Source organism: Thunnus albacares, chromosome 20 (genome assembly GCF_914725855.1).
Source record: "Thunnus albacares chromosome 20, fThuAlb1.1, whole genome shotgun sequence".
Classification (NCBI taxonomy): Eukaryota; Metazoa; Chordata; class Actinopteri; order Scombriformes; family Scombridae; genus Thunnus; species Thunnus albacares.
Window position 1 is genome coordinate 27,383,320 of NC_058125.1, and position 25,269 is coordinate 27,408,588.

General features: G+C 42.0%; 1 protein-coding gene across 1 annotated transcript; it reads right to left on the minus strand.

The window, feature by feature from the left end:
• Nucleotides 1-2,539: 2,539 nt before the first annotated feature.
• LOC122971114 (rho GTPase-activating protein SYDE1) lies at nt 2,540-23,562 on the minus strand. Its single transcript, XM_044337614.1, has 14 exons — nt 23,266-23,562; nt 14,830-15,107; nt 13,290-13,788; nt 12,804-13,145; nt 11,478-11,673; nt 10,396-10,559; nt 9,764-9,883; nt 9,589-9,677; nt 9,176-9,313; nt 7,511-7,637; nt 7,200-7,366; nt 5,719-5,995; nt 5,295-5,597; nt 2,540-5,087 (listed from the first exon to the last, which is right to left on the minus strand). The coding sequence occupies exons 1-14, from the start codon at nt 23,348-23,350 to the stop codon at nt 4,894-4,896; spliced, it is 2,979 nt and encodes a 992-aa protein (XP_044193549.1). The 5' UTR covers nt 23,351-23,562; the 3' UTR covers nt 2,540-4,893.
• Nucleotides 23,563-25,269: the final 1,707 nt, after the last annotated feature.

Here is a 25,269-nt window from a genome sequence, read left to right on the forward strand (position 1 = left end):
AGCGAGAGAGAGAGAGAGAGAGAGAGAGAGAGAGAGAGAGAGAGAGACAGAGAGAGAGAGAGAGAGACAGAGAGACAGAGAGAGATGTGTAACAGCCAATCAGCGCCGTGGAACGTCAGCTGCTCACTCTCTCAGCCAATCGTTAAGAAGCCAAAAAAGCAGTGACGTAACAGCTGGCCGGAAACTTACCCGGACTTTTAGTCCCTGAGTTCAGACTGCCAGGAGCCTGAAGCTGATTTATATAATACAATATAATGATAAGAAGAACATATTTGTTATATTTTATATGTTTAAAATATTATATATATGTATATATAAGAGAGTAAAGAAAAATAAATGTTTTTAGATGAACTTGAGTAAACTAAATATTAATGTTACTAATAATAACAAATATTTATGGAAAACTTTTGTATATTATCAAAGACACGTTTTAAAACAAAGCAGGTTAAAAAAAAAACCTGAATTAAACTAAAGCACGAATAATTACACACAAATGTTTTAAGACTTCTGACAAAACTCAAATTACTGCAGGTTATTATAGATTATTATATATTACTACAGATTATTATAGACAGAAAATAGAACAGGAAATATGCATCTCTGTATATAAGATCAGATAAACAGGTCATTACATGTAACCTGTTTCAGTTTTTGTCTGGTCTCTTCTTGTGTTTTCATGGATTTTGAAGTTGTGAGATGTCAGCAGATTGAGAATGTGTTGCTGCCAAATTAATCTGTAGGTAAATTTGATGTTTACATGAAACAATTTTGATGCAACACATCTGTTGCTCTGTAGCTTCACACAAAGTCTTAGTGAAGACAAATCAGTCTTTTCTTTTAAAACATGTTAAACTGGTTTGTTTTTGTTGTCTTGTCTTGACTGAGTTGTAACTTAATTAATATTATGTTATATCGATGTCTTCTATCCCCCTCTTTCCCCTTGTCTTCTTCCTGTGAAAAATGTAATTTGAAAAGCAACATAAGAATACAGTTTGCTTACTTGCTTACATCAAAACTGTCACATCACTTCCTGTTTTGAACCGTTTGAAGTTCAGTTTCACTGAACTGAAGGTGAATGTGACTGAAGCTTTAGCTGAAGAGAAATGTTGGCATGAGAGGAGTTAGCAGATCTCAGGATGGAGAGTCCTGTCAGACAACACAGAGGGCAGAAAAAAATATTTAAATGACCCAGAGCACAGAGTCCTATTATGGTGATTCAGCCCAAACTGACGTCTGGTGTCAAACTCTCATGTAACACTTAAACTTCTGCTCAAACATCAGAGACCGCAGGATGTGACTTTCAGGCAGTTCTCTCTGGTGTTTTGGTTGGATGATATTAGTTTTAGAACATATTAATGATGTTTTTTAGGTCATATTATACCCCCCTCCCAGTTTAATATTTTCATTTTTGTGGTCTATTTACAGTCATTTGCATGTTTTTATGGTCTAAAAGTACTTTGTTACAGCTGTATAAGCCATGGATGCAGCTTCTGTCCCACTCAGCCTGAAACAGGCTGTTTTGTGTCTGCTCAATGCTCCTCTCTTCTGATTGGTTGACTGTTTTCTGAGTGACGCACTATTCTAGCCTGATGTAGTTAGGTAAAACCAGGGCTCTGGGTAAAACTCACCAATAAATTGCGATGGCCACCGATGAGGATAATGTTATCCAACGTTAGGAAGGCTGTGTGATGACAAATTTGCTTCCTGGCATCCAACAACTGCACAATGTTTCCTCCGCTGTCTGTCTCTCTTCTGCTCCGCTCCGTGTGTGGAGGGGCTAAGCCCCGCCCTCGGTGAAACACAGACGGAGCAGAGAAGAGAAACTAGCATGACCATAGATGACAGTAAAATGCAATAGAGACTCTCACACTGAGCTGAAATGGAACTAGTGCACATAAATTAGGTAAAAAAACATAAATAAGCATATTTGGTTTCTTTCAGGAAGGGCGGGGGGTGCTGTTGGAGGACGAAGTTAAAGGAAACTCTGAGCGTATAGGTGTAACATCACAACCTTACGGAATTCCAAACGGCTTGTTTAAAGGCACAGTTTCTGAATACGGCCTCTGAGCATTTCTCCATGGACTGAGTGTTTCAATACTTTCACAGTGGGCTTTATGAATAACATTTGAGTGTGCAGATTCATAACACAGGTGCACTTACTTAGATAGTCCCAGTGTTTTTGACTTTGTCACCAGCTACAGAAGTGGACTTTGCATTTAGAATATTTTAGACAATTAACTGACGACCTCAGACTGAAATACACAACCCAACAAGATGTCAAATGGTCGTTTGTTTGATGATTTTGTGGTGCCAAAACGAGGTGGGTCAAACTGTGCAGTGGAAGAACATCTTAATTAAATTATGCTTTCTTTTCCACACTGCATGTGTGTTCAGAATAATTCATAGTAATAATGAAGATACAAACAGGAAAAAGATACAAACAGAAAAAAACAAATCCACCCAAAATCCCCAAAATAGTAGGTAATAATAACAACCCAATCCCTGTTAATAATAATGATAATAATAATAATAATAATAATAATAATAATAATGTGTTTTATTGTTGGTCAGGTTAATAAGACATACAGACAGGCTGCTGTGCTTCAACACTTTGGTTACATCATCTGCATAGAACATTGTCATTATCAAAAAACATAAGTGCTTATGAAGTTGTGCAAAACAAAGTAATACCGTCAAATAACAACAAGAACAAACAGAAAACAGATTAAAATAAGAACATCATTGGTAACTTTGTGCTCAGTTTGGAGCCGTAGTGCTCTCGAGCATGGCATCGTATTCCTTCTGTGGCTTCACAAACTAATCACAGTTAGAAACTTTGTACCGTGAAAATACTGATGATCAACTGCAGCTCATATCGCTCTGCTGCTCAACCAAGAGAGACCAGAAACTAACAGAAACCAAGAGAAACCAACAGGGGACCAATAGAAACCAACAGGGAACCAACAGAAACCAACAGGGAACCAACAGAAACCAACAGGGGACCAACAGAAACCAAAAGAAATCAACAGGGAACCAACAGAAACCAACAGGGAACCAACAGAAACCAACAGGGAACCAACAGAAACCAACAGGGGACCAACAGAAACCAAAAGAAATCAACAGGGAACCAACCGAAACCAACAGAAACCAACGGGACCAACAGAAACCAAAAGAAATCAACAGGGAACCAACGAAACCAACAGAAACCAACAGGGAACCAACAGAAACCAACTGGGGACGAACAGAAACCAAAAGAAATCAACAGAGAACCAACCGAAACCAACAGAAACCAACAGGGAACCAACAGAAATCAACAGGGGACCAACAGAAACCAACAGGGAACCAACAGAAACCAACAGGGGACCAACAGAAACCAACAGAAACCAACAGGGGACCAACAGAAACCAAAAGAAATCAACAGGGAACTAACCGAAACCAACATAAACCAACAGGGAACCAACAGAAACCAACATAAACCAACAGGGAACCAACCGAAACCAGCAGAAACCAACAGTGGACCAACAGAAACCAAAAGAAATCAACAGGAAACCAACCGAAACCAACCGAAACCAACAGAAACCAACAGGGAACCAACAGAAACCAACAGAAACCAACAGGGAACCAACAGAAACCAACAGGGGACCAATAGAAACCAACAAGAGACCAACAGAGGACCACTATAAACCAGCAGGGGTGCTCTGCTGTGGGTTTTGAGGTGATAAAAATATGTAATAATAATGTGTCAGAAGATGACACCAGTGCCTTCCTGAGGAATATGGCTTTAATATAACCAATAACAGAATAAACTCTAAACACAACCACTTATCTAGTGCCATTGCTTCTGTAAGAGTTTATCAACAGCTCAGAGCCTAGATTTGTCTTCTTTAAGTGCTTTTGATTAGTTTGAACATACTTTAGAGTGCTACAAGCTTCTTGTTTTTCTGGAAAAAGTTTACAAGTTTAAAACGCCGAGCAGTGAAACATCACTACAGACATTTATTTAACATACAATCATAGATGTTTTTAAAGAAGAAATAGTTTCAGAATTTGAAAAACACTGAGCTGTGCATGAGGCCATTATCAATGCCTGAAGTGTTTTGGGAATCACACATTTTTAAAGAAAGTCAATTTCAAAAGTCAAAATCATTTTGCAACTCTGAAACACTTATAAAGACCTCCACAGCTTTTGTTTTTTTTCAGTGGTCCTTCTGAATTTTCCCACATCAGACAGACACAATGTTTTCTTCTTAACTACATTTGTATTCCTTCATGATATTTTCTGCACTCACTCTGTCCCACATTTCTGGAGGAAGCCAGAGATTTGATAAAAAAAAGTTTAAATCCTTTGAGGGAACACAAAAGTAGTTCAGATATATTTTCTCACTTTGACTGTTTGGGACTCTGTGCGTCACCTAAACGTCACATTCAAAAGTAGACAGAGCATAAGCATAAAAACATTTCAGCCAGAGACAGAACAGATTCTGATTGGATGAAGCAGCAGAGCGACACATTCTGCAATTTGTTCACATCAACTAAAAGTTTCACCAGGTGAAATTATGGCTTCAACAGTGCAAACGGTCCCGTTTAACACAATCCTACCCTGATACCCAGAACAAGTTCACATCAGAGACTTCAGAGGGTCAACAACGCTGTGAGAGGAACCGACAGTCAACTCATCCTTCATCTGAGAACAGAGTCAACATCTGCATCCACACATCAAAGACAACTTTGCTCCTGTAGTTCCTCCTCAGACTGAAAATCTCCGAAGCCACATCAGCACTCCTTCATATTAACACTGAAGCTACGTCTACCTTTGGATCAGAGAAATAAATTAATCTGGTTTTGTTTTTATTTTTGGCACAGGCTGTAGTTCCTCTTCCTCCTCTTCCTCCTCTACAGACAGATGTTGATCTGTTTGGCCAGCTCTCGGTCCAGGTCGTGGATCAGAGTGTCGAAGTCCTTCAGGCTGAGTCGACAGTTAAATGGAGCATCAAAATCCATGAAGTCGTCCATGTAGAGACCTCCTCCTCCTCCTCCTCCTGACAACCACGCCTCCTTCTTCTCCTCCTCCTCTTCATCCCCGCTGCCTGGATCAACAACAGAGGTGGAAACGTGAAAGGAATAACAACTTGGTTATAAAATATGAAGACAGTCAACTGTTTCCTCTAATGTCCATCATGAGACAAATCAATTTGCAAAACAGATTCAGATGAAAACTTAATCATCAAAGTCATTAGGATTCAAATTTAATTTTATAATTTTTCCAAGAATTTTCCCTGTCCTACTCCATTTACCTCCGTCACTCTCGCTTCCTGCCACCTCGTCATAATCGGCCTCCTGTCCAGACAGAAGATCTCGTCCACAGATGCTCCAGTCTCCAGCGTACCGGTTAATCGGCGGCGGACTCTCCAGCCGGGCCAGACCGCCTCGCCCGCGACGTGACACCACCACCTCCTCAGGGTTCTGGGGCAGAGCCAATCGCAGAACAGGACGCCGCTGCTGCTGCTGCTGCTGGCCCAGGGGGTTATGGGTAAGGGTGGGGGAGGGCGGTGGGGACAAGTCAATGTGGTCGTCTGACGTGACTCGATGGGTCGGCACTGAGGAAAAGTCAGAATAAGATGCTGTTAAAAGTAAACCAGTTTCCATGACAACAACAGAGTGGGCGGAGCATGTTTGCCCTGTATAAGTGTAATAAAAGAAAAGCGTCCCCTGTCTCACCTGGCCACAGCTGCAGCAGGTAGTGCAACGCCTCAATGTGACGTTTGAAATCCACCGCGCTCGCTATCTCTTCACCATGACAGAAACCCTTCCCTCCTCCTCTCCCTCCCCTTCCTCCCCCTCCTCCTCCTCCTCCTCCTCCCCCCCTCCAGGCCTCTTGGGTCGGGGTGAGGAGCACCGGGCCAAAGCAGACAGCGAGGTTCTGGTGCGTCATCCTATTGGACGAGCTGAGGGACGCAACCAGGCTGAGGTGGTCGAGCAGGAGAGACAGAGTGGCCTGGAGAGAGAGGGAGAGAAAAAGTGAAGGTTAACCCCGAGACAGTAAAATTATCCTGTTAGTAAGGTTGCATCAGACCAGCCGATGCTGATCTTACTAAGTGCATCAGGTGTCCAGACATGACTGATCCCCATTAAATACAGTTTCTTTGTCATAAAATGATAAGAGTCAATGATTGCACTATCAGAAACATTCAGTCTTGAAAGGCTGCCAACTCAGTTTCCGTTTCTACACGATGAGGTGCACAGATTCCAAATTTAAGAAAAATAAAGTAACAGAATTTATTACTTTTAAGTGCTGTCAAAATTAATTTTTGAATTAATTTGAAATACTAGAATGCTAGAAGATACTAGTATCATATGAAACTAGATGACCTGGAGCATCCATTGGTACCATTTCATGCTAGCTTGTCGAGAAGGAGGCTAAATAATGCTCAAAGTTAGGCTACGTTTTGGCGAAGGAAAAGACTTCTTCCATGTGTGAATCAGAATCTTTCCTTGTTGTTTTTTTCATATTTTTATGGACTACTGTGGATTTGGTTTATATTCAACTGGCATTTGAACATGAAACATGTTTATTGTTGTTAATTATCATTTATATTAGTGCATATAAGAAATGACTACCTTTCAAGCTGAAATCTAATTTCAATGGCCTTGATGGTTTTGTTATTATTTCTGTCAGTACTTATAAGAAATGTGCCTTCAAGCTGACAGTCAATGGTCTTGATGGTTTTATTGGAAATCTGTAGTTCACAGGAAAGAATCTGTGTTCAAAGTTAAAAAGATGCTATTAAACAATAGTATTTGAATTCACTTCCTTGCTGCTGATTCTACATTATTCTATTATTTTACATTTTAATATCCATTATTACAATTGTGTTCAATCACAGCAAATTGTGCGATTAATTAGCTAGTTTTTTTAAAATTGATTGACAGCCCTCTTACCTTTATAAACCCATACAAGTTTTATTTTCAGAATGTCATGTCTTTAAATCCTTACGCAGTGACATTATATAAAGTAATTCAAAAGATGTTTTCGTCGATTTGGAATTACAGCTGATTGAATATATAAATGTCTCATGAGATCTACACAAAGAAGGGTGTTAAACCCTTCTTTGTGTAGAACCTAAACTCTCATCAGGGTCAGTTTGGATCTACTGAATTAACTTTAATAAATGTGTATTAGTGGTAGTACTCTGTGTTACCCTCTCTGGTGGTGGCAGACAGGACAGCAGCTCCACAGTGCTCTGGGCCAGCTGAGGGTCAGGGGTCGCAGGTGGGGGTCGTAAGGTCATGGCCTCCCTGACGACCTGGTACAGAGTCCTGGTGATGAGCGGAGATGGAAGCTCTCGCAGGTAGTCCTTCAGTATACCTGACAAAACACACAGTACTGAGTACTATCCAGCAAACAAGACCACAAGTCAAGGTCATGAATGAGTCTTGGTGGTCTGGAGTCATGCTAGCACAAAACTCGCCTGAGTCTTCAGGTCACTCAGCCAGACTGTGTGATACTGACCTGTAATGACGTTGATGTCGGGGTAGAGGTCCTCGCTGAGGCAGACAGCTGAACTGTTCCTCTCAAACCAATCCCTGAGCTCCTTCTTCACTGCAGCAGAACCACACAGTCTGTACAGACCCACCACCTGACAGACAGATGTGGAGAAAGTCCTTATTGGATAATGCAGAACAAACATCATTTTTATTCTAGTTTCAGTGAAGGTAAGCTGGAACGTGAGATTGACAGGTGCAGTGGTACGGTGTCAGCAGTAAATCTGTGGTGGTTCAGAGGGAGCTGATCCTGAGGATGAAGCTCTGGATTCACCAGTGGATCTCTGTTCCAGGCCTCAGCTGTGGTCCTCGTCTCTGGGTAGTGACTGGCAGAATGAGATGGTGGATCCAAGCAGCAGTGAGTCCAGCGTATCCCTCTAGGGTTTATTTATCAGATCTGGGAACACTTCAGGATCCTCAAGGAGGAGCTTGAGGATGTGGCTCAAGAAGGAAGTTCTGGACTACCGAGCCTGCTGCCACTACAACCTGGACCCGGATGAACATCAGAAAATGGATGGACTTGTTATTTTCTTCACTTTCTCCCAAGTATGGAATTCAAAGTCCAGTCAATTGTTTTGTCTGCTGACTCTCCTGTTGTCCTGTGGAGGCTGCAGACGGATATGTTCTACCTCTGTGTCACATGGTTTTAATATTTCCACCTGACAGTAAGGAGCTTCAGCTGTAAGGGAGGTTTAGTCGATCCCACCCAACTCCACCTCCGACTGTCCCAGAGCCCTGAACAACCAGAAGAATAGCACAACCCCCCCCTTCCCCCACTGGCCAATCAGAATTTCCACAAGTCAAAATGTTTTTCCTTGAAATAAACCAGATTATGAGAGCACTGAAGTACTGCTAAAAATAAAAGATGTAGCATAATAAATCTCTTTGTCAGCCTCCATTTTGAAATTATTCGTGCCGACCACTAAATGGTTTGTCTTGTATTTTCCAGACGTTTAGATCCGGTGATCAGGCAGTATGTTATGTTTTTTTTCTGCATCAAATACAAGCCATTCATGACCCGATTCCCATTTGGCATTTAAATGTCCTAATTTTCTTCTTCTCCCCTCCTTCGTTTTCATTTTTATCCTCAGTCTTCCTCTTCTGCTCATTTGTTTTTTTGTCCCAGTCAGAAATCTCTAAATCACAGATAAATCCACATCAAGTATAGCAGTCCAGTCTGTTTACTCAGTCGATTCTTCCACGCAGTACGTCCAGGCCAATGGTTGTATTACACATCATGACATAGTGCTCATGGGAAATATAGGATTAGGAGGACTATGAGGATTGTTTCTGCAGCCTGTTTCAAACAGATGCAGTGATATTTAGAGCTCAATTCATCACTCGCCAGGAAGGTGAGTGACTTTACAATGTTACCTGCCACAGTTCATCTTTACCCACATTTAGCAGGTTGGCGAGTGTTAATTTCAAGCCCTGAACACACTTGTTTCTGCTGGATCGTATAACCAATCTGGAGATACGCCTTTTGGTGAACCGTGGTACTGCTAGCAGGACTCCAGGACAGGAATACTACCCCTGTGCCGCTCAAACACCTCCCACTGTTAATATAACTGACTGTTAAAGTCAAAGCTGAAGTTTCTCTGATAAAGGGATGAAGGAAGGGATGGATGTATACCTTCAGTCCTCGTCGTTCTATCTCTGCCACAGTTTTCTGGATCAGTAGAGGGATTGGAGATGCAGATCCTTCTTTCTCCACCAGGTGGTGCAGTTCAACCCCAAACACATTAGCAGGTATCGATGTGTCAGTGCTGGGCTGCACAGAGAAATTATTACAGTTCAGTAATCTTTTCAGTGATATATTACTATCAATGTCATATAATATATATAATCTTATATAACAGTTTTTTGTACAGCACAAGTAACAGTGTTAGTGATGGTGGTATGTGAGTCTGTGGTTGTAAATCATGACTTTACAATAACTCTAATGAAGGTCTAGTGATTACAGCAGAGACCATCGTGTCATGCTGTCATCATCAACAGCTGTTTGGTGGAAGTTTCTTTAGTAGTTGTAGTGGTGTTACTTTGTACCTGTGTGTCCCACTTTTCCTGTAGCAACAGTTTGACATAAAGAAGACCTCTAGGCTCCAACTTCACACAGAGCTGCTGACTGCGACTCCCTGAGAGACACAAATACTCATTCATATTTCTGCATTTAAACAACAGTAGTGAATTAGTAAAATCACAATATTTCAGTGCCATGAACCTTTAAATAAAGGAGGGATGGAGACTCCACCCAGACAACAGACTCTGTTTCTGGTTGGACGACCTGAAGTCTGACTCTGATCGGTCTCGGGTTTAGCCCCTCCCCCTGCCTGTGGATTGGCTGCAGAGAGAGAAAAAAGTAAAAAATAGAGAGATTTACGTCACCGAGGATTTCAAGACACTATGTGAGTAGTTAGAACTGAGGTTTCAAGCATTTTATCAAATCTGAATCCTTTTGAATCCCTTACTGAATCTATATTGTAGGTGCCAAATACTAGATCCAAGTTTAACACACTAAACTTCACACTGAAGTATTTTCTGTCAGTTAAAGCATTGCTAAGAGTCTAATTTATCAAGAACTTTTGCAAATTAACAACTATGTATGATCCCAAATATAAAAGTCGGCACTTACCAACTAAACCAAATTAACATTTTTCCCAGTTTTTCTTATAATTTGTATCAAACTGCATCACCCTTTCTATAAAATCTCCTAAAAATGAACCATTAAATACCTGCAAATTACTCAGAACATTACCAGGAAATTAGTGTAAAACTGAAGGAGCTGTAAAATAAAGCATTACCAGTAATACCAGTAGTAGCACTGACTAGTAGTATTAGTGACAGCAGTAGTACCTGGTGTTAACACTACGATGCGTAGCTGCCGCGCTCGCTCCAGCTCCAGGTGGAAGGCGTGGTTTAACGAGAGGGCAGGGCCTCGCAGGGTCAGGAGGGCGGTCCTCGCTCTGGTGACGCCGTCAATCTGGATGGCCAGGAAGACCTCCTTACTGCCCTCAGACCTGCGGGGAAGAGACACACAGAGACTTTTCAACATTCAACCAAAGCCACATCTTTCCTGAACTGAAGTGTTTTAATGTCTAAACATGATCTCAACCTCTCGTCTCTGGAGTCAAAGTCCAGGATAAAACGCTGTCGGCAGCAACAAAACTTTGATACTGAGAATATAATTGCCTAATATTTGGTGTGATCATTTAGTTGTACATAAACTTATCTGAGTTCTACAAGTATCATTTCTCTCCTGTTTTCACCCAACAGTTATTTTATTGTATGTATGTTTTATCGTTTTAATGCAAATGTTATGATTGTTTGTCTTCATGTTAAACTCTTTGTGTTGCATTTTATGTCTAAGTTGTGCTATCTGTTTTCTTTATGCAGTCACTTTTGAAACTGTAACACCATAAAATGAACAGTACTGTCATATTTAAGACTGTTTCTAACCAAATTATCTTGATTAGGGATGGGTTGTTATTGATACTACTACTCTTATCAGTCTCTATTCATTACTAAAGAAGAACAGGATTAGAATTTAAAATAAAACTAAACAGTGTTTATTAGAGCAGCAACAGTAATGTTTACAACAGCAAAGTCACTATATAAACTCAGTAATATCTCGGGGGGCATCCCTGCTCTTGATATTCATCTACTGCAGCGGCTCTACAGCAAACCAGCTGTGGTTCCTCTGATGTCCACTAGATGCTGCTGTGATCAAACTCTGACTGTAATGAAGTGAATGGAAACACCCAAACTTCTCTATTCACATACAAACTCAATACAATTTTGACAGAAGTTCAGCTCTCAGCAGATCACTTGTCTTCATCTGATTACTCTTTAACTGTCCGTCACCAGCGCAACCTGTTAGTTTGCTGTTAGCTGCTGTTTGCTAGCTCCAGGTGTTAGCGTTGTCGGTGTGTTTGTACCTGCTGGTCTTCATCTCCTCCAGGCCCAGCAGATGGACGGTCAGTAACCCCGTCACCCGTTGGCTGCATCGCGGCGGGTCGGAGCCGACGTACAGCTGAAATGAACTGACATCACATCCTGTTTCCTGGGAGGTCGCAGGAGGAGGAGCCTGTTGCCGTGGCAGCAGCTCTGGGGAGTCTCCATCACTGAGATAACCTGAAAGGAAAACATAAACATTTTACATTTGGTGGTTTAACTCTGTGACAAGAGGCCTTTCTCAATACAAAGTACACCAAGTTCAGACTTGGCAAATTCAACTCAGAAGTTCAAACTTCCGAGGACAATATATATTCTGTGCGTTCTGTGTACTGAGGTGAAGGGAGCAGGATCATTCTCCTGCTTTACTCATGCAAATACAAATACTGTTCATGTACACAATCGAGCTCCTATGATTTGATGACAAAATAGTAAAGTCAGTTTAACCAAACTGTGTTACAGTTACCATCAAACAGACAGCAGCTGCGAGGAGAAACACGAAAATCAATTTATCTAGAAGCACATAGGTTTACTGAACATAAAACAGACATAATACAATATTATGTTGAATGGTTTCTGTATGATAACATGTTTTAAGAATTTCTCAAAATTTTTGATGATGGATGTGATATTCAATATTTATCTTGACGGTATCAGACATATAACGATATTAGTCTTATCAATCTCATCAAGAGGACCAGATTGATTGTTAATGATGGTAAATGGACTGAACTTGTATAGCACCTTCCTAGTCTTCCGACCACTCAAAGCGCTTTTACACTACGTGTCACATTCACCCATTCACACACACACGCATTCATACACTGAATGGGTACAGGGGCTACCATGCAAGGTCCCAACCTGCCCATCAGGGGGAACTAACCATTCACACACATTCATAAAACCAGCCTATTGGCACTTTATCGCCAACAACTGGACTGATGTTGCGCAATACACTATGATGAATTGTGGGATATACTTAGCACTGTCTGTATGTTTGTATATTTCAGACATAGGACACACTTGCCTGCTACCTGGCAGTGTGTGAACACCCACTTAAGTGCTCAAAACTTAAAATGTCGGTGTTTGGACATACCCGATGTTTCATTGCTTCATTCTGTCCTAACATTTGTCCTTTTAGCTGACACCAACGATCGACATGTCATCTATCAGAGAAAGAGTTGTTATAGCTGAGACTTTGAGTCTTGATGTTGTGTTCTGTACTGTTATGTATTTTCCTCCTCTATCGAACAGTGTCCACAGTCTAGATGTTGTTCATCTTCCACACTGTTATAAATAAACATGTTTACCTCCTTTGCTGGCGGAGCGTCCTCTCGACGACCGTCGCAGTGGTCGGGCAGGAGGGGTGGAGCTATCAAGGTGATATCTGCTGATCACATTCTGGTTGGACAACGCAGATGATGATGTTGTATTCTTACTGGTCGACTCATCCCCGCCCCCTCTGGCGTCGTTTCCTTGGCGACTGGCACGAGACGAAGAGCGAAGGCTTAGTTTGCGTCGCAGCTCAGGAAGTTTCTTCATCTTTAGGGAGAGTTTCCTCACTGTACCTGGAGACCTCAGCCTGTCCATCACACTGCCGGATACGCCCCCTTTCTTCTGGGAGGCGGGGCTAGAGTCAGAGGGGGGGGAGTCTGAGAGAGAGAAAGAGAGAGAAACATTTAGCGTATGTTCCTGAAATGTTTTAGTGCCATATTGGTGACCATTATCAAATCAGTATCAACACATTATTAGTAGAGGGAATACAGATATCAGAAGGTGCAATCAGGTTGTCTAACCTGTGTTTTCTGCCGTGATGTCATCAGTATGGTGACTGACACTGGGATTGGTGCCCTCCAGTGGACAGTCATTGCTCCGACCTTCTGTTGGCCCAACCCACACCCCTCCCAGCTCTGCTCGGGTAGATCCTCCCTCCTCCCGGTCGTCCCTCCTCCTCCACACTTCCTCCTCCCTGCGTGGCCCTGCTGCGTCCTCCTCCTCAGGGATCGGGTTGTACCAGATGTTGCTGCTGCTCTCCTCCTGCAGCCTGCAGGCCTCGTCTGAAGCCTGGGACTTTGCCGAAGACAGCACCCAGGCTCGGCTGCTGCGGTCCAGGCTCTGCAGGTAGGCACGCTGGCCGGACAGCTTGGTGCTGGTGGAGTTGGTGGGTGCGTCAATGGAGCCCCCTGCTGGCTGGGAGACTTCCTGCAGTACCGAAGAGGAACTAACAGGAACACTAGAGGTGCTGGTCATATCCCAGGAATGACTGATGCCTGTCCTGTCGCCCCGCTGCTCTGTCTGGGAACAGAATGGAAGAAGCAGGAGTTAGAGTATTAAAAGGATGGTTCAAACTACCAGGAGCAGAACAAGAAGAAGGGATCAAGCTACCAGGAGAAGAACAAGAAGAAGGGATCAAGCTACCAGGAGAAGAACATGAAGAAGGGATCAAACTACCAGGAGCAGAGCAAGAAGAAGGGATCAAACTACCAGGAGCAGGACAAGAAGAAGGGATCAAACTACCAGGAGCAGAACAAGACGAGGGGATCAAACTACCAGGAGCAGAACAAGAAGAAGGGATCAAACTACCAGAGACAGAACAAGAAGAAGGGATCAAACTACCAGGAGCAGGACGAGAAGAAGGGATCAAACTACCAGGAGCAGGACAAGAAGAAGGGATCAAACTACCAGGAGCAGGACAAGAAGAAGGGATCAAACTACCAGGAGCAGAACAAGAAGAAGGGATCAAACTACCAGGAGCAGGACAAGAAGAAGGGATCAAACTACCAGGAGCAGAACAAGAAGAAGGGATCAAACTACCAGGAGCAGAACAAGAAGAAGGGATCAAACTACCAGGAGCAGAACAAGAAGAAGGGATCAAACTACCAAGAGCAGGACAAGAAGAAGGGATCAAACTACCAAGAGACAGAACAAGAAGAAGGGATCAAACTACCAGGAGCAGGACAAGAAGAAGGGATCAAACTACCAGGAGCAGAACAAGAAGAAGGGATCAAACTACCAGAGACAGAACAAGAAGAAGGGATCAAACTACCAGGAGCAGGACAAGAAGAAGGGATCAAACTACCAGGAGCAGAACAAGAAGAAGGGATCAAACTACCAGGAGCAGAACAAGAAGAAGGGATCAAACTACCAGAGACAGAACAAGAAGAAGGGATCAAACTACCAGGAGCAGGACAAGAAGAAGGGATCAAACTACCAGGAGCAGAACAAGAAGAAGGGATCAAACTACCAGGAGCAGGACAAGAAGAAGGGACCAAACTACGAGAGGCTCTTTTAAAGGAGTATAAAGGGAATCAAACTACCACCCCTATCGTCTTGTACCTTGTCCTGTGTCAGCCTCTGACTCCAGGCTTGCCCAGGTGCATCCTGGGATTTTCCTGACGCTCTGTCCCAGTCGGAGTTTCTGGGGGCGGGGCCTGAGGGCAGGGTGGCGGTTGGGGCCACAGAGCCCTGCCGAGCCCACTGCTGTTTCTTAGCTACTGTGATGTGGTTGCGGGGGGGTGAGGAGGGTTCAGGGTCGGCGGCTGCTGGCATTCTCGTTGATGGTGATGATGGTGATGAAGAAGTCTGGAGGACGGTGTCAGACTTGACTGGAACATCTGGAGGAAACACACACAGAGCTGTTAGTGTCATTCTCGCTGTGGATTAAAGTCTGCATTTGGTGTCAGCATATTTGTGGAGAGAGAGGGAAGGAATTCAGCGGGGAGTTATTTTGTGGTTCTCAGTTGGTTTCTGTATGGAAGTTTGATAAAGACAAAACTACGGACTGAGCACAAACCTCTGAGATTCATCAGCTCAACAACTTCACAGAACCAACTATGTTTTAGAGACTGAATGGAAAATGGATACACTCATAATCAAAAATCAACATTAAGTGGATTTCTCTCTTCAGCTTCCATTGTAGACTAACTCACCACAGGTGTGACTGACAGGTGTTACTGGTGTCACTCTACAGCTTCGACTTGTGTCCTGTTACATTTTAGTAAAAAGTTCTGGTTGTTAAAGGACACATATTCTGCACATTTCCAGCTCTATATTTATATTCTGGGGCTCTACTGGAATATCTTTGCATGATTTCCAGTTAAAAACTCCTTATTTATCTTGTACTGGTCCTTTATGCAGCCCCTCGGTTCAGCCTCTGTCTGAAACAGGCCGTTTTAGCTCCTGTCTCTTTAAGGCCCGCCTCCTGATGAGCCCACTCTGTTCTGATTGGTCAGCTTCAGGAAGCGTCCTCCGGCTCCGGAGGCTACGTAAACAAACTATAGTAGCAGGATTCCACTTCTTTTTCTCCTTCTTTACTCCAAATGTCAACTTCTCAAATCCATCCGTGCATGTTGGAGCTGAATCACATCTGATATATGAAATAATCACCTTAGCAACCACCTTAGCAACCACCTTAGCAAGGCTACAGAACTGCTGTTTATAAGCATGTGCAATGAGCCGACATCAGCTTGTCGGCAAGGTTGAAAAAAAAACATCGCAAACAAAGTGTTCAGACCAGGTTGAAGCCCTGACTTTTGACTTTCAGGCAGCATTTCTACACACCTCAACTTTTGGAACTTTGACCATGTATCCGACATCAGAACAGGAAAATAAATAACAGAAAACCACAAAAGGCAGAAAAGTTCCCCTTTAGCATATAGTTGTGGCCACATTTAGCCAGTACAATACAACACTTTTTAACTGTATGAAACCACAGAGAGGTCAACACCTACAGGGGGACGGTCAGACCACACCAAGGACATTAATTTGGATTGGATTTATCTTGCAGTTCTGCTTTGGATGCAGATTCCTCTGACATGGTCACCTTACATCTCATTTCTGTAGTGTAATTGCTGTTATTGAAATAGGTTAAAGAAAGGTTGGGGCAGGGACAGAGGCACCAGGTACAGTCAGCTACTGCCAGTGCAGTATTTCATTGATTTGCCAGATTGCCTCCTGTAGAGCATCTACAAAGCAAGTCATAGCTCCTTGGGTCTCCACCAGTATCCTGGTCCATAAAGCTAGTAATTTTAGTTCAACTGAAAAGTATTTTGTTGGTTTTAGAGACAGTGAGCTCCATCAGCTTGTTGATTTGTCTAAAGGAAAGATTATTTAAAGAGTTAAAAGCAGTTGATCTTCCAGATATAAAACCCAAACAGCTGCTGTCTCAGTCTGCTGGTTTGATGACAGTTTGGTGATTATTGATCTTCTATAATCAGTCGGTCCCTTCGGCTCTGTGACTGCAGGGACAAAGTGGAACATTTAAAGCAGTTAGATTCTCTCTCACATCCTGAACATCTGGATTTCTCTCTTCCAGCTGTGTGTGTGTGTGTGTGTGTGTGTGTGTGTGTGTGAAGCTCTTTCAGTAAATCTGACTTCACTAAATAAAAAACGACTTTTGTTCTGTTCTGACGGCCACAGACCGATCACAAAGGAGATCATCTGACTTCATAATCCTGTGCCCTGATTGGCTGTGAGGAGTCTGTTCACATGTCAGTCACAGTTCAGGTCGACAGTTTCACCTCCAGGTGTGTTTACCTGCAGGTAACCATGGCAACAGACCGAGTTGCTATGGCTGCAGAGTGAGCATCACGCTCTGTTAGCAGTTAACTCACTTAAGGACTCCTGGAACATCCTTAAAAGCTATTGAACCCCCTCAAGGTCCTTCAAGGACCCATGAAATCTTTACCAGGAACTCCTGAACTCATAGCATACTCAAAGAACCACTTAAAGGACAAATAGAAGGTCTCCAAAGACCCCTGGAAGATCCTCAAGGATCACTGAAACCACCTCAAGGACCACCAAAGCCTCCTCAAGGACCTTTGCAACCTCATCAGAGACATTCCTTTTTCACTTGGAACTTCTTCAAGGTCTGATGAAAGTTTTACAAGAACCAAACTCATACTGTACCCAAGAAACCATTCAAGGACAAATGGAAGTCCCATGAATCCCCCTCAGAGACCACTGTAACCCATTCAAGTGTGTGTGTATAGTGTGAGACTAGTAACGCCTCTACATCATGGTGCAGCCGTTTTAGACACGGCCAACAAATCCTGAACACAGTTTAACTCCACAGTTCAGTACTACATAGTTCACAGTCTTCAAATGTTTTCAGCAATTATTTCCCAACATGATGTGTTTCAAAATGAATCTCTGCTTTTCCTTTACATGGACTTATTTTCCACCACTGGTGTCTTTAGTCTCTCTGACAGTAAACTGAATATCTTTGAGTTGTGGAAAAAACAAAACATTGGAGGACGTCGTCTTGGACTTTGGGAAACATTGATCAACATTTTTCACCATTTTGTTAAAAAATGACTCACAGCGATGAATCAATTATCAAAATAGTTTGTGATTGATTTAATAATTGGCAACTAATCAATTAATCGCCTAATTGTTGTTGCTCTTGTACCAAGTTAGGACCGAGGTTGGTTGCAGCGTCGATATATAATGATAAAGATCAATGATTGGATGACGTGTGGCCACTAGAAGGCAGCAGCACAACACAGTGTCTAACATGATCAGCTGATGCAGTGTGAACACATCTGTCCAGTGTTCAGATGTGTCTCTGCAGCGGCTGGATGTTCCACTTTCCTCACTCTGTGTGTCTGCTGGCAGGTAGCGCACAGACAGTTTATCACTAACTTCCACAGACAGGAAGTGACACTCTCCAGAGGTCGGACACTACTTCCTGTCATCTGACTGAGGTCCCGATAAAGGACGGTGAGTGTGTGCAGCTAATAATAGTCCATCTGTTTTTAATTTCCAGCAGCCTGAGAGATGCTGATAAGTGAGAAAAGAGGAGGAGGAGGAGGAGGAGGAGGGATTAAGGGGGGGAGGAGGGGGAGAATGAATAAACAGCTGTGTCTCCGCAGATGTCAATGAACTCTCTGTATTTAAGACTAAACACACTGCTGTCTATTCACTATTCATTGGAGTCTTAAAATACACAGAAACACACAAAGACTGCAGTCAGACACACTGAACACACACACACACACACACTGAGGCTAGCTTTAAGAGAAAAGTAAATATGTAGTTAACTTGTACTAACGTCCTACAAGAAACACATTTTCATATAATTTCCTCTGAAAAGAAACTTTTACTTTGTTCACATAAGTTCAACGTGTCAACAACCAAGAACACTACTACTACTAATAATAATAACTTGAACTTTAGTTAATGTTTTAATTATTTCAAAGGAAAACTTGTGTGGAGGACGACAACTGGATTCAACTTCTGTATGTTCAGTTTGTCTCAGCACTTCCTGTTTACTGTACATCACTGATACATCACTTCCTGTGGAGCTTCAGAGCTCCAAGGAGGTGAAATCATGACAGAGGAGCAGCGGTGGAAAGTAACTAAATACATTTATTTGACAGCTTTAGTTACTTTTCAGATGAAGATTTGACACAGTGGATAATATAACAAGCTTTTAAAATACAACACATTGTTAAAGATGAAACCAGTGGTTTCCAACCTTTTTGTCTTTTGACGTCTTACAAAAAGCAGTGTGTAGTCGGGGTCACATTTCACATGTCTATGAGTTGTTAACAGCTCCACCAAATAGTGATTTTTCCCTCTAAACTTCTCACATGCTTTCATTTCAATAAATGTTCAAATGATCCAATATTTCAGCAAAAATCAAAGATTAGAGAAAAAGTCCAAAAACTGAAAACAGATTTGTGTATCAGAACTTTGTTTTTTCTTCTTTCCTCTCCCATTAATCATCTCACCACCCCTCAGATTTATCTGCTGACCCTTTGGAGGGGCCCGACCCCTAGGTTGGGAACCACTGGACTAAACTAGCTAACTGTATATAAAGTAGTGTAAACTAGCTCCACCTCCAGCAGCTACAACAGTAACATGCTGCTCTAACACTGATGCTTCACTATTAATAATCTAATGATGTCATATATAATAATATATCAGTCAGAGGGACCAAACCACTACTTTTACTGCAATACTTTAACTACATCAAGCTCATAATACTTATGTACTTTTACTGCAATACTTTAACTACATCAAGCTCATAATACTTATGTACTTTTACTGCAATACTTTAACTACATCAAGCTCATAATACTTATGTACTTTTACTGCAATACTTTAACTACATCAAGCTCATAATACTTATGTACTTTTACTGCAATACTTTAACTACATCAAGCTCATAATACTTATGTACTTTTACTGCAATACTTTAACTACATCAAGCTCATAATACTTATGTACTTTTACTGCAATACTTTAACTACATCAAGCTCATAATACTTATGTATTTGTACTGCAGTAAAGGATGTGAGTTCTTCTTCTACTGCTGCAGAGCAGATGTGTGTTTCAGATGAGTTATTAGGAGTTAACCTGCAGACTGAAGGCGCTCGTTTAAAGTTAAATGTGATGCAGAAAAATCATCATGTGACCTCAGACAGACAGTTTATCAGCTGATCTTCCACACTGAACCACAGGAAGTTATATTACTGTCACACTCTGCTGAAATGTGTGTATCTCAGTACAGTTCTTATCAGCCGCCTCAAAGGTGTACATCTATCTTTGTGAGGACCAGTGAGTCTGTGTGTGTGTGTGTGTGTGTGTGTGTGTGCACGCGCACGTGAGAGCAGTTAACAGTTTCATATCTTAAATCTTCACTCCTATCACAGAGATAAACAGGAAGTCACAACACACACACACACACATACACACACATACACACCCACCCACACACTGTACTAATGACAGGAAGTGGTCAGCTGACCCAGTTTGTCTGCAGGAAGCTGAACATTAAAGCACGTGTGTGTCGATGAGATGATCACACACAGACTGAACTGACCGTTTCTGATACCAACGAATATCTGAAATCAATACATCGAACCGTTAAAGCATCCAAGAATCATTCAAGATCAACTCGATGCAGCAGAATCAGAGATGTCGTCTTTTTTATTCCACGCATTCTTCCTCCTTGACCTGGCACCTACATTACCCACAATGCAACTGGGGACTAGGGTGTGTCATGCTAGCAGCGGCTAACGTAGCCTGCAGCAGACATAAAGCTAACCTCACTTCTTTCTAACTCCCATTTTAGAAGAAGAACAAGTCCGGCAGCAGGTAGAAACTGTTAGCGTAGCTTCCTGTCAGCGTCTGTGCCAGCTGGACCTGAGCAGTGACATCACAGGTGACATCATGACCCTGCAGGCTGCTTATCGGTCATGTGTCTGTCTGTTTACTGTACCAACACAGACAGAGAACGACACGTTCGCACGGCCTCTGTTTCTACAACAACACTCAGCTGACCTCTGACCTCATCAGTTCACAGATACAGATCTCCCTCGGCATTATGGGGCAGCAGAGTCCATAACATCCAGAGATTTCAGCTGTTTTTAACTGGACTTCATCTGGTGTTTGTTACAGAGACTCTACTGAGCTCAGATAACCTGATGACCTGCCTGTCTGCTTAAGACGTCAATTCAATTATGAGATTTCAGGCCAGAACTTCAATGAAATGACATATGAAGTAAGAATGATGTGTTATTATGCCCTGATAGCAGACTGCCAGGACGCCCGTAATGTCAACATGCTGATGTTTCCTAAATGATTTCATTTGTCTGTGTTTCAAAACCGTCACACATCACTGTTAAAACATAATGTTGTGATGTTTGTGTGTGTTAAATTAAATATATTGTGAACTTTCTCTCCGCTGTCACTCAGAGACTGACGTTAACGCAGCGGAGCAGCGATCCGCAGTAACAAACCAGACCCTTCCTCTCACTGCAGAGCCAACACAGCAGCTGCTGTTTTTACACTCAACCAGTAAAACCACACTTTCATTTTGTTATTCTCATACAGGCAGCAGACTGTAAGATGCTTTCAAATCAATTCATTAATTAATGCGATTGTCTTTTAATCAAAAGCCTGCAGTTATGACACATAGCGTACTAAGAGATCATCGCGCTCCCTTTTCTACTTATTCAACCGACAATCGATTCTGAACGGTGAGATTCCCAAAGATTCCCTCCCGTCATGGCTACAAGTAACAACCACGGGGTCAAAGGTTAGGACTCGATCGTGGTTACGCTTTTTTAAAAAAAACTGTCCCGACTCGCGGTTGGAAACAGGAAACGAGTGGCGGCCTCCTGAGGCCAAAGTCCACTGTTCAGCCTCCTCCTCTCAATGAGCAACTCTGTCCATGTTAGATGTTTAGATTCTCCTCCGTGAGTCATAAAGATCTCAACATCACGGAGTCAGTCTGGGATCAACCGACCTGCCGAGAACCTGAAACTACTGCTGATCTACTTTCTGCTGTTCAATAACAACTATTCATGATAATACTGTTTGTTGTTTATTGTTTATGAGCTAATTAGCAGGAAACACAAAGTACAGCTGAGGCTGATGATGTCATAACTTTGCAGGTTTTTCCTCATAAACCGAATGTGGCGGCGGAGGAAACGTGTTCACGCAGAGCAAACATCTGTCTCCTACCCGACGACGAGCCAATCACAGCTACAAACGCAATAAAGGGAAACGTTTTTAAATGTAACATTTTACAGTGTTGACAGTTCATGGAAACTAACAATGATTTTAATTATTGATTCTTTCACAATAAAATCAAAATACAAAATATAATTAAATGTTTCTTCACAGTTCAGAAGAGCAAAAACAGATCAAAGAAAAGATTCTGATTGATAATCAAATTAACATTTAATTTCCTCCTTGCAGACGAGACTGAGGGCAAAGCAGCAACAGTTTTATATAACGAATAATGTAAACGAGACAAAGTCGTTATCGACATAATGAGATTGTTGTCTTACAGCTGATCCTAGAGCTGCAACTAACCATCAGTTTCATTATTGATTCATCTATTGATTGTTGTCTGGATTCATTGATTAGATGTTTGGTTTATAAAGATGATGTCATCAGAGATCTTCAGTTTACTGTCAGAGAGACTAAAGAAACCAGAAAATATTCACGTTTAACAAGCTGGAAACGTTTGAAAAGATGAATCGATCGTCAAAACAGTTGTTGATTAGTTTAATAGTTGACAATAATCGATCGATCAACTAATCGATCAGTTGATTCTTTGTTAAACATTCAGACAGAACAAAGAGAATGTTTGAACTCTGATGATGATGTTTGTTCTCAGAGACTCAGCTGTGATGAAGATCTTTGAGTTGTGGACTAAACAACAACATGTTGAGCTGATCCACATCGTCGACATTTTATGGACCAAACAACTAATCAATTAATCGAGAAAATAATCAACAGATTCGTTGATAATGAAAATAGTTGTTAGTTGGTGAAACGTTTGTGTTTCTATGAACTGTCGACACTAGAAAATGTTACATTAAAAACGTTTATAAAAAACGTCCAAACGTTTGGAGCTTTGATTAATTGATTTATCAGAACAGTTGATGATTGGTTTTCTGTTGATCGATTGATCGTTGCAGCTCTAGAGGAAAAGTCAGAGGATGACTGAAGTTATGAGGAACATGAAGATCTGCATCTGACAGTTGTTTCAGTCTGGAACAAAAGTCTGACAGACTGCAGCGACGACGTGAACCGGTTCAGGTAAATAAACTCAGTAGAAAACGTTAAAACATTAAGTTTGTTTCTGGGTCAGATGCAGCTCTCAGCTCTCAGAGTGAAGCAGATATCAGAACAACAATCAGATCTCTGTGTCCCAACTCTGCATCACAAACTTTCAACTTTGAACAGATGGTGATGATGATGATGGTGATGATAATAATAATGATGATGATGATGATGTAAGTGTGTCCTCACCGCTCAGTTTGGGCTCAGTTTTCCTGCGGGTTCTGTCTTTGCCTCGCAGCCGGGAGAAGGTTCTCTTCAGCAGGGGCTCGGCCATGGTGGACCCCCCTCCCCTCCCTGCCTGCCTGCCTGCCTGCCTGCCTGGAGGTCCTGGGGAGGAGAACGGAGAGAGTAATCCAGCAGGAGAACAGAGGAGTCGGTGCTCCTTCTCCTTCACTGCTTCATGTTTTCAGACTCGAGCGTCCTCCGCTTTAACAAACTCTGAGAGAGCTGCAGAACAGGAAATGAATTCCACACATTCTTTCCCAAACTCCCCCTCCTCCTTCTCCTCCTCCTCCTCCTCCTCCTCCTCCTCCCGTTCCTCCTCCCACTCTCCTCCCTCCACCGCTGCAGGGAGAGAGAGAGGGGGAGAGGAACACATGGGGATCATGGGAAATGTAGTGCAAAGTTTGCTCTGCAGGCTTCCGAAATAACAAAATGTTCTAAAAAGTCAGCAAAGTGTTGCTCAGTGCAGAGTTATAAATGTGAGAATCTGAGATAAAAAGTCCTGATCAGTGAGGAGCAGCCATGATATCGCTGCTGGAGGTCTGTTGACACTGTGTGAATGAGTAAAACATTACTTCCTGTGTGCAGTGTGTGTTGCTGGAGATGACATATTGGAAACTGTCTATATATTTATTGAACTATGTGTGATTTAGGCTTCACATCCTGTTGCTCATTAGCAATACTACATAAGTGAAATATTAACATTCACCAGAGGACACCTGACATGGAGCTACATTTTCATGACTATTGGACATTGCATGTAGGAGATAACTATCACTTCCTGTCCACTATGTGGCGCTAGAGAACACCCACTAATTATCCGTCCTGTTGCTGTGTATCATGTGTCGACCACAGCGGGTACATGTCATTTAAAGTGGATGATGTTTGTCAGTAAATTAAAAAAAGATGGTTCTTTCAGAAAGTGATTGATGTTGGAGATGTAATGAAAAGAAAGAAAGGGAATCTAATACGTATTCTATGGATCTGTCCTGAGGAACTCTGTCTCCTTAACGATCAAACAGAATTTAAAGTAATTAATCAAGCTGTGAGTGTTTAGTGAAGTCTGGCTACAGCTCTGAGATTTATGCTCAGGTGTTGGAAAAACCCTGAAGTTTCATTAAATGGATTCATTTAACTAAATCAACCAGAAGATTAGAGACATTTGACAGACATGAAATATTCCTTGTTTTTATTATAGCTTCTTAATTTTTTCTTTTTCTCCTCATCATTGTGCATTTTGTCATTTTTAAATGTGTTAAATTGTTTGAAAAATCACATTCTTGTATTTATTGATATTCTTATATGTTTAAAATATGAATAAACTTTTTTTAAAAAGTCAGAGACACATTCAGCACTCAGTACTGTTTGAGGTTGTTTTTTCTCTGACTGTCCAGCAGCAAACTGCAGGTGAAGGAAGATCTGAGTTGATAAAAAATGTTGATACGTTCATCAGCGTCTCCTTCAGGGATTCACTGAGCTCACAGCGGGCAGCTTCGCCCCGGGTTTGGCCTCCCAGGCTGCCTGTATGCTGCAGCCTGCAGACACGACTCAGGGCTGAAAACTCTACTTTCTCCTTCTGGGATAAAAACATATTAGTACCAAACATGTAAACATAAAAACATTACCAAAAATCTACCAACTGTGGGTCAATACAGCACCGACAATCATTATATTACATGTCATATTATTTGTTATACAGTAATATTGTTGCCCAGTATTCATGATTCAAACCAGTGTTTGTGTTATTTTTATGTTACTGTTGAGTTTTTGACCCAAACTGTTGTTATGACCCGTCATAATCTACTGCAGCTCTTTTTAAACGTTCATTTCACTGTTTAGGATTAATTGTTGATCACGTGTTCATTTTGTACAGCGAACAGTAAAAGTGTGACGGCGTCGGCCTCAACTCAACCAAAATATAAAACTCAGCAAGTAGTAAAACTTCCTGCTCTTTGTAGTGAAAATGAAAAT

Excerpts from the sequence above, each read along its gene's own strand:
- LOC122971114 (XM_044337614.1), bottom strand. The coding sequence starts at position 23,350 with ATGGCCGAGCCCCTGCTGAAGAGAACCTTCTCCCGGCTGCGAGGCAAA. Across the intron at positions 10,560-11,477 it reads GAGGAGATGAAGACCAGCAG|GTCTGAGGGCAGTAAGGAGG; the intron begins GTACAAACACAC and ends TCTTCCCCGCAG. Across the intron at positions 9,884-10,395 it reads CATCGTAGTGTTAACACCAG|CCAATCCACAGGCAGGGGGA; the intron begins GTACTACTGCTG and ends CTCTCTCTGCAG.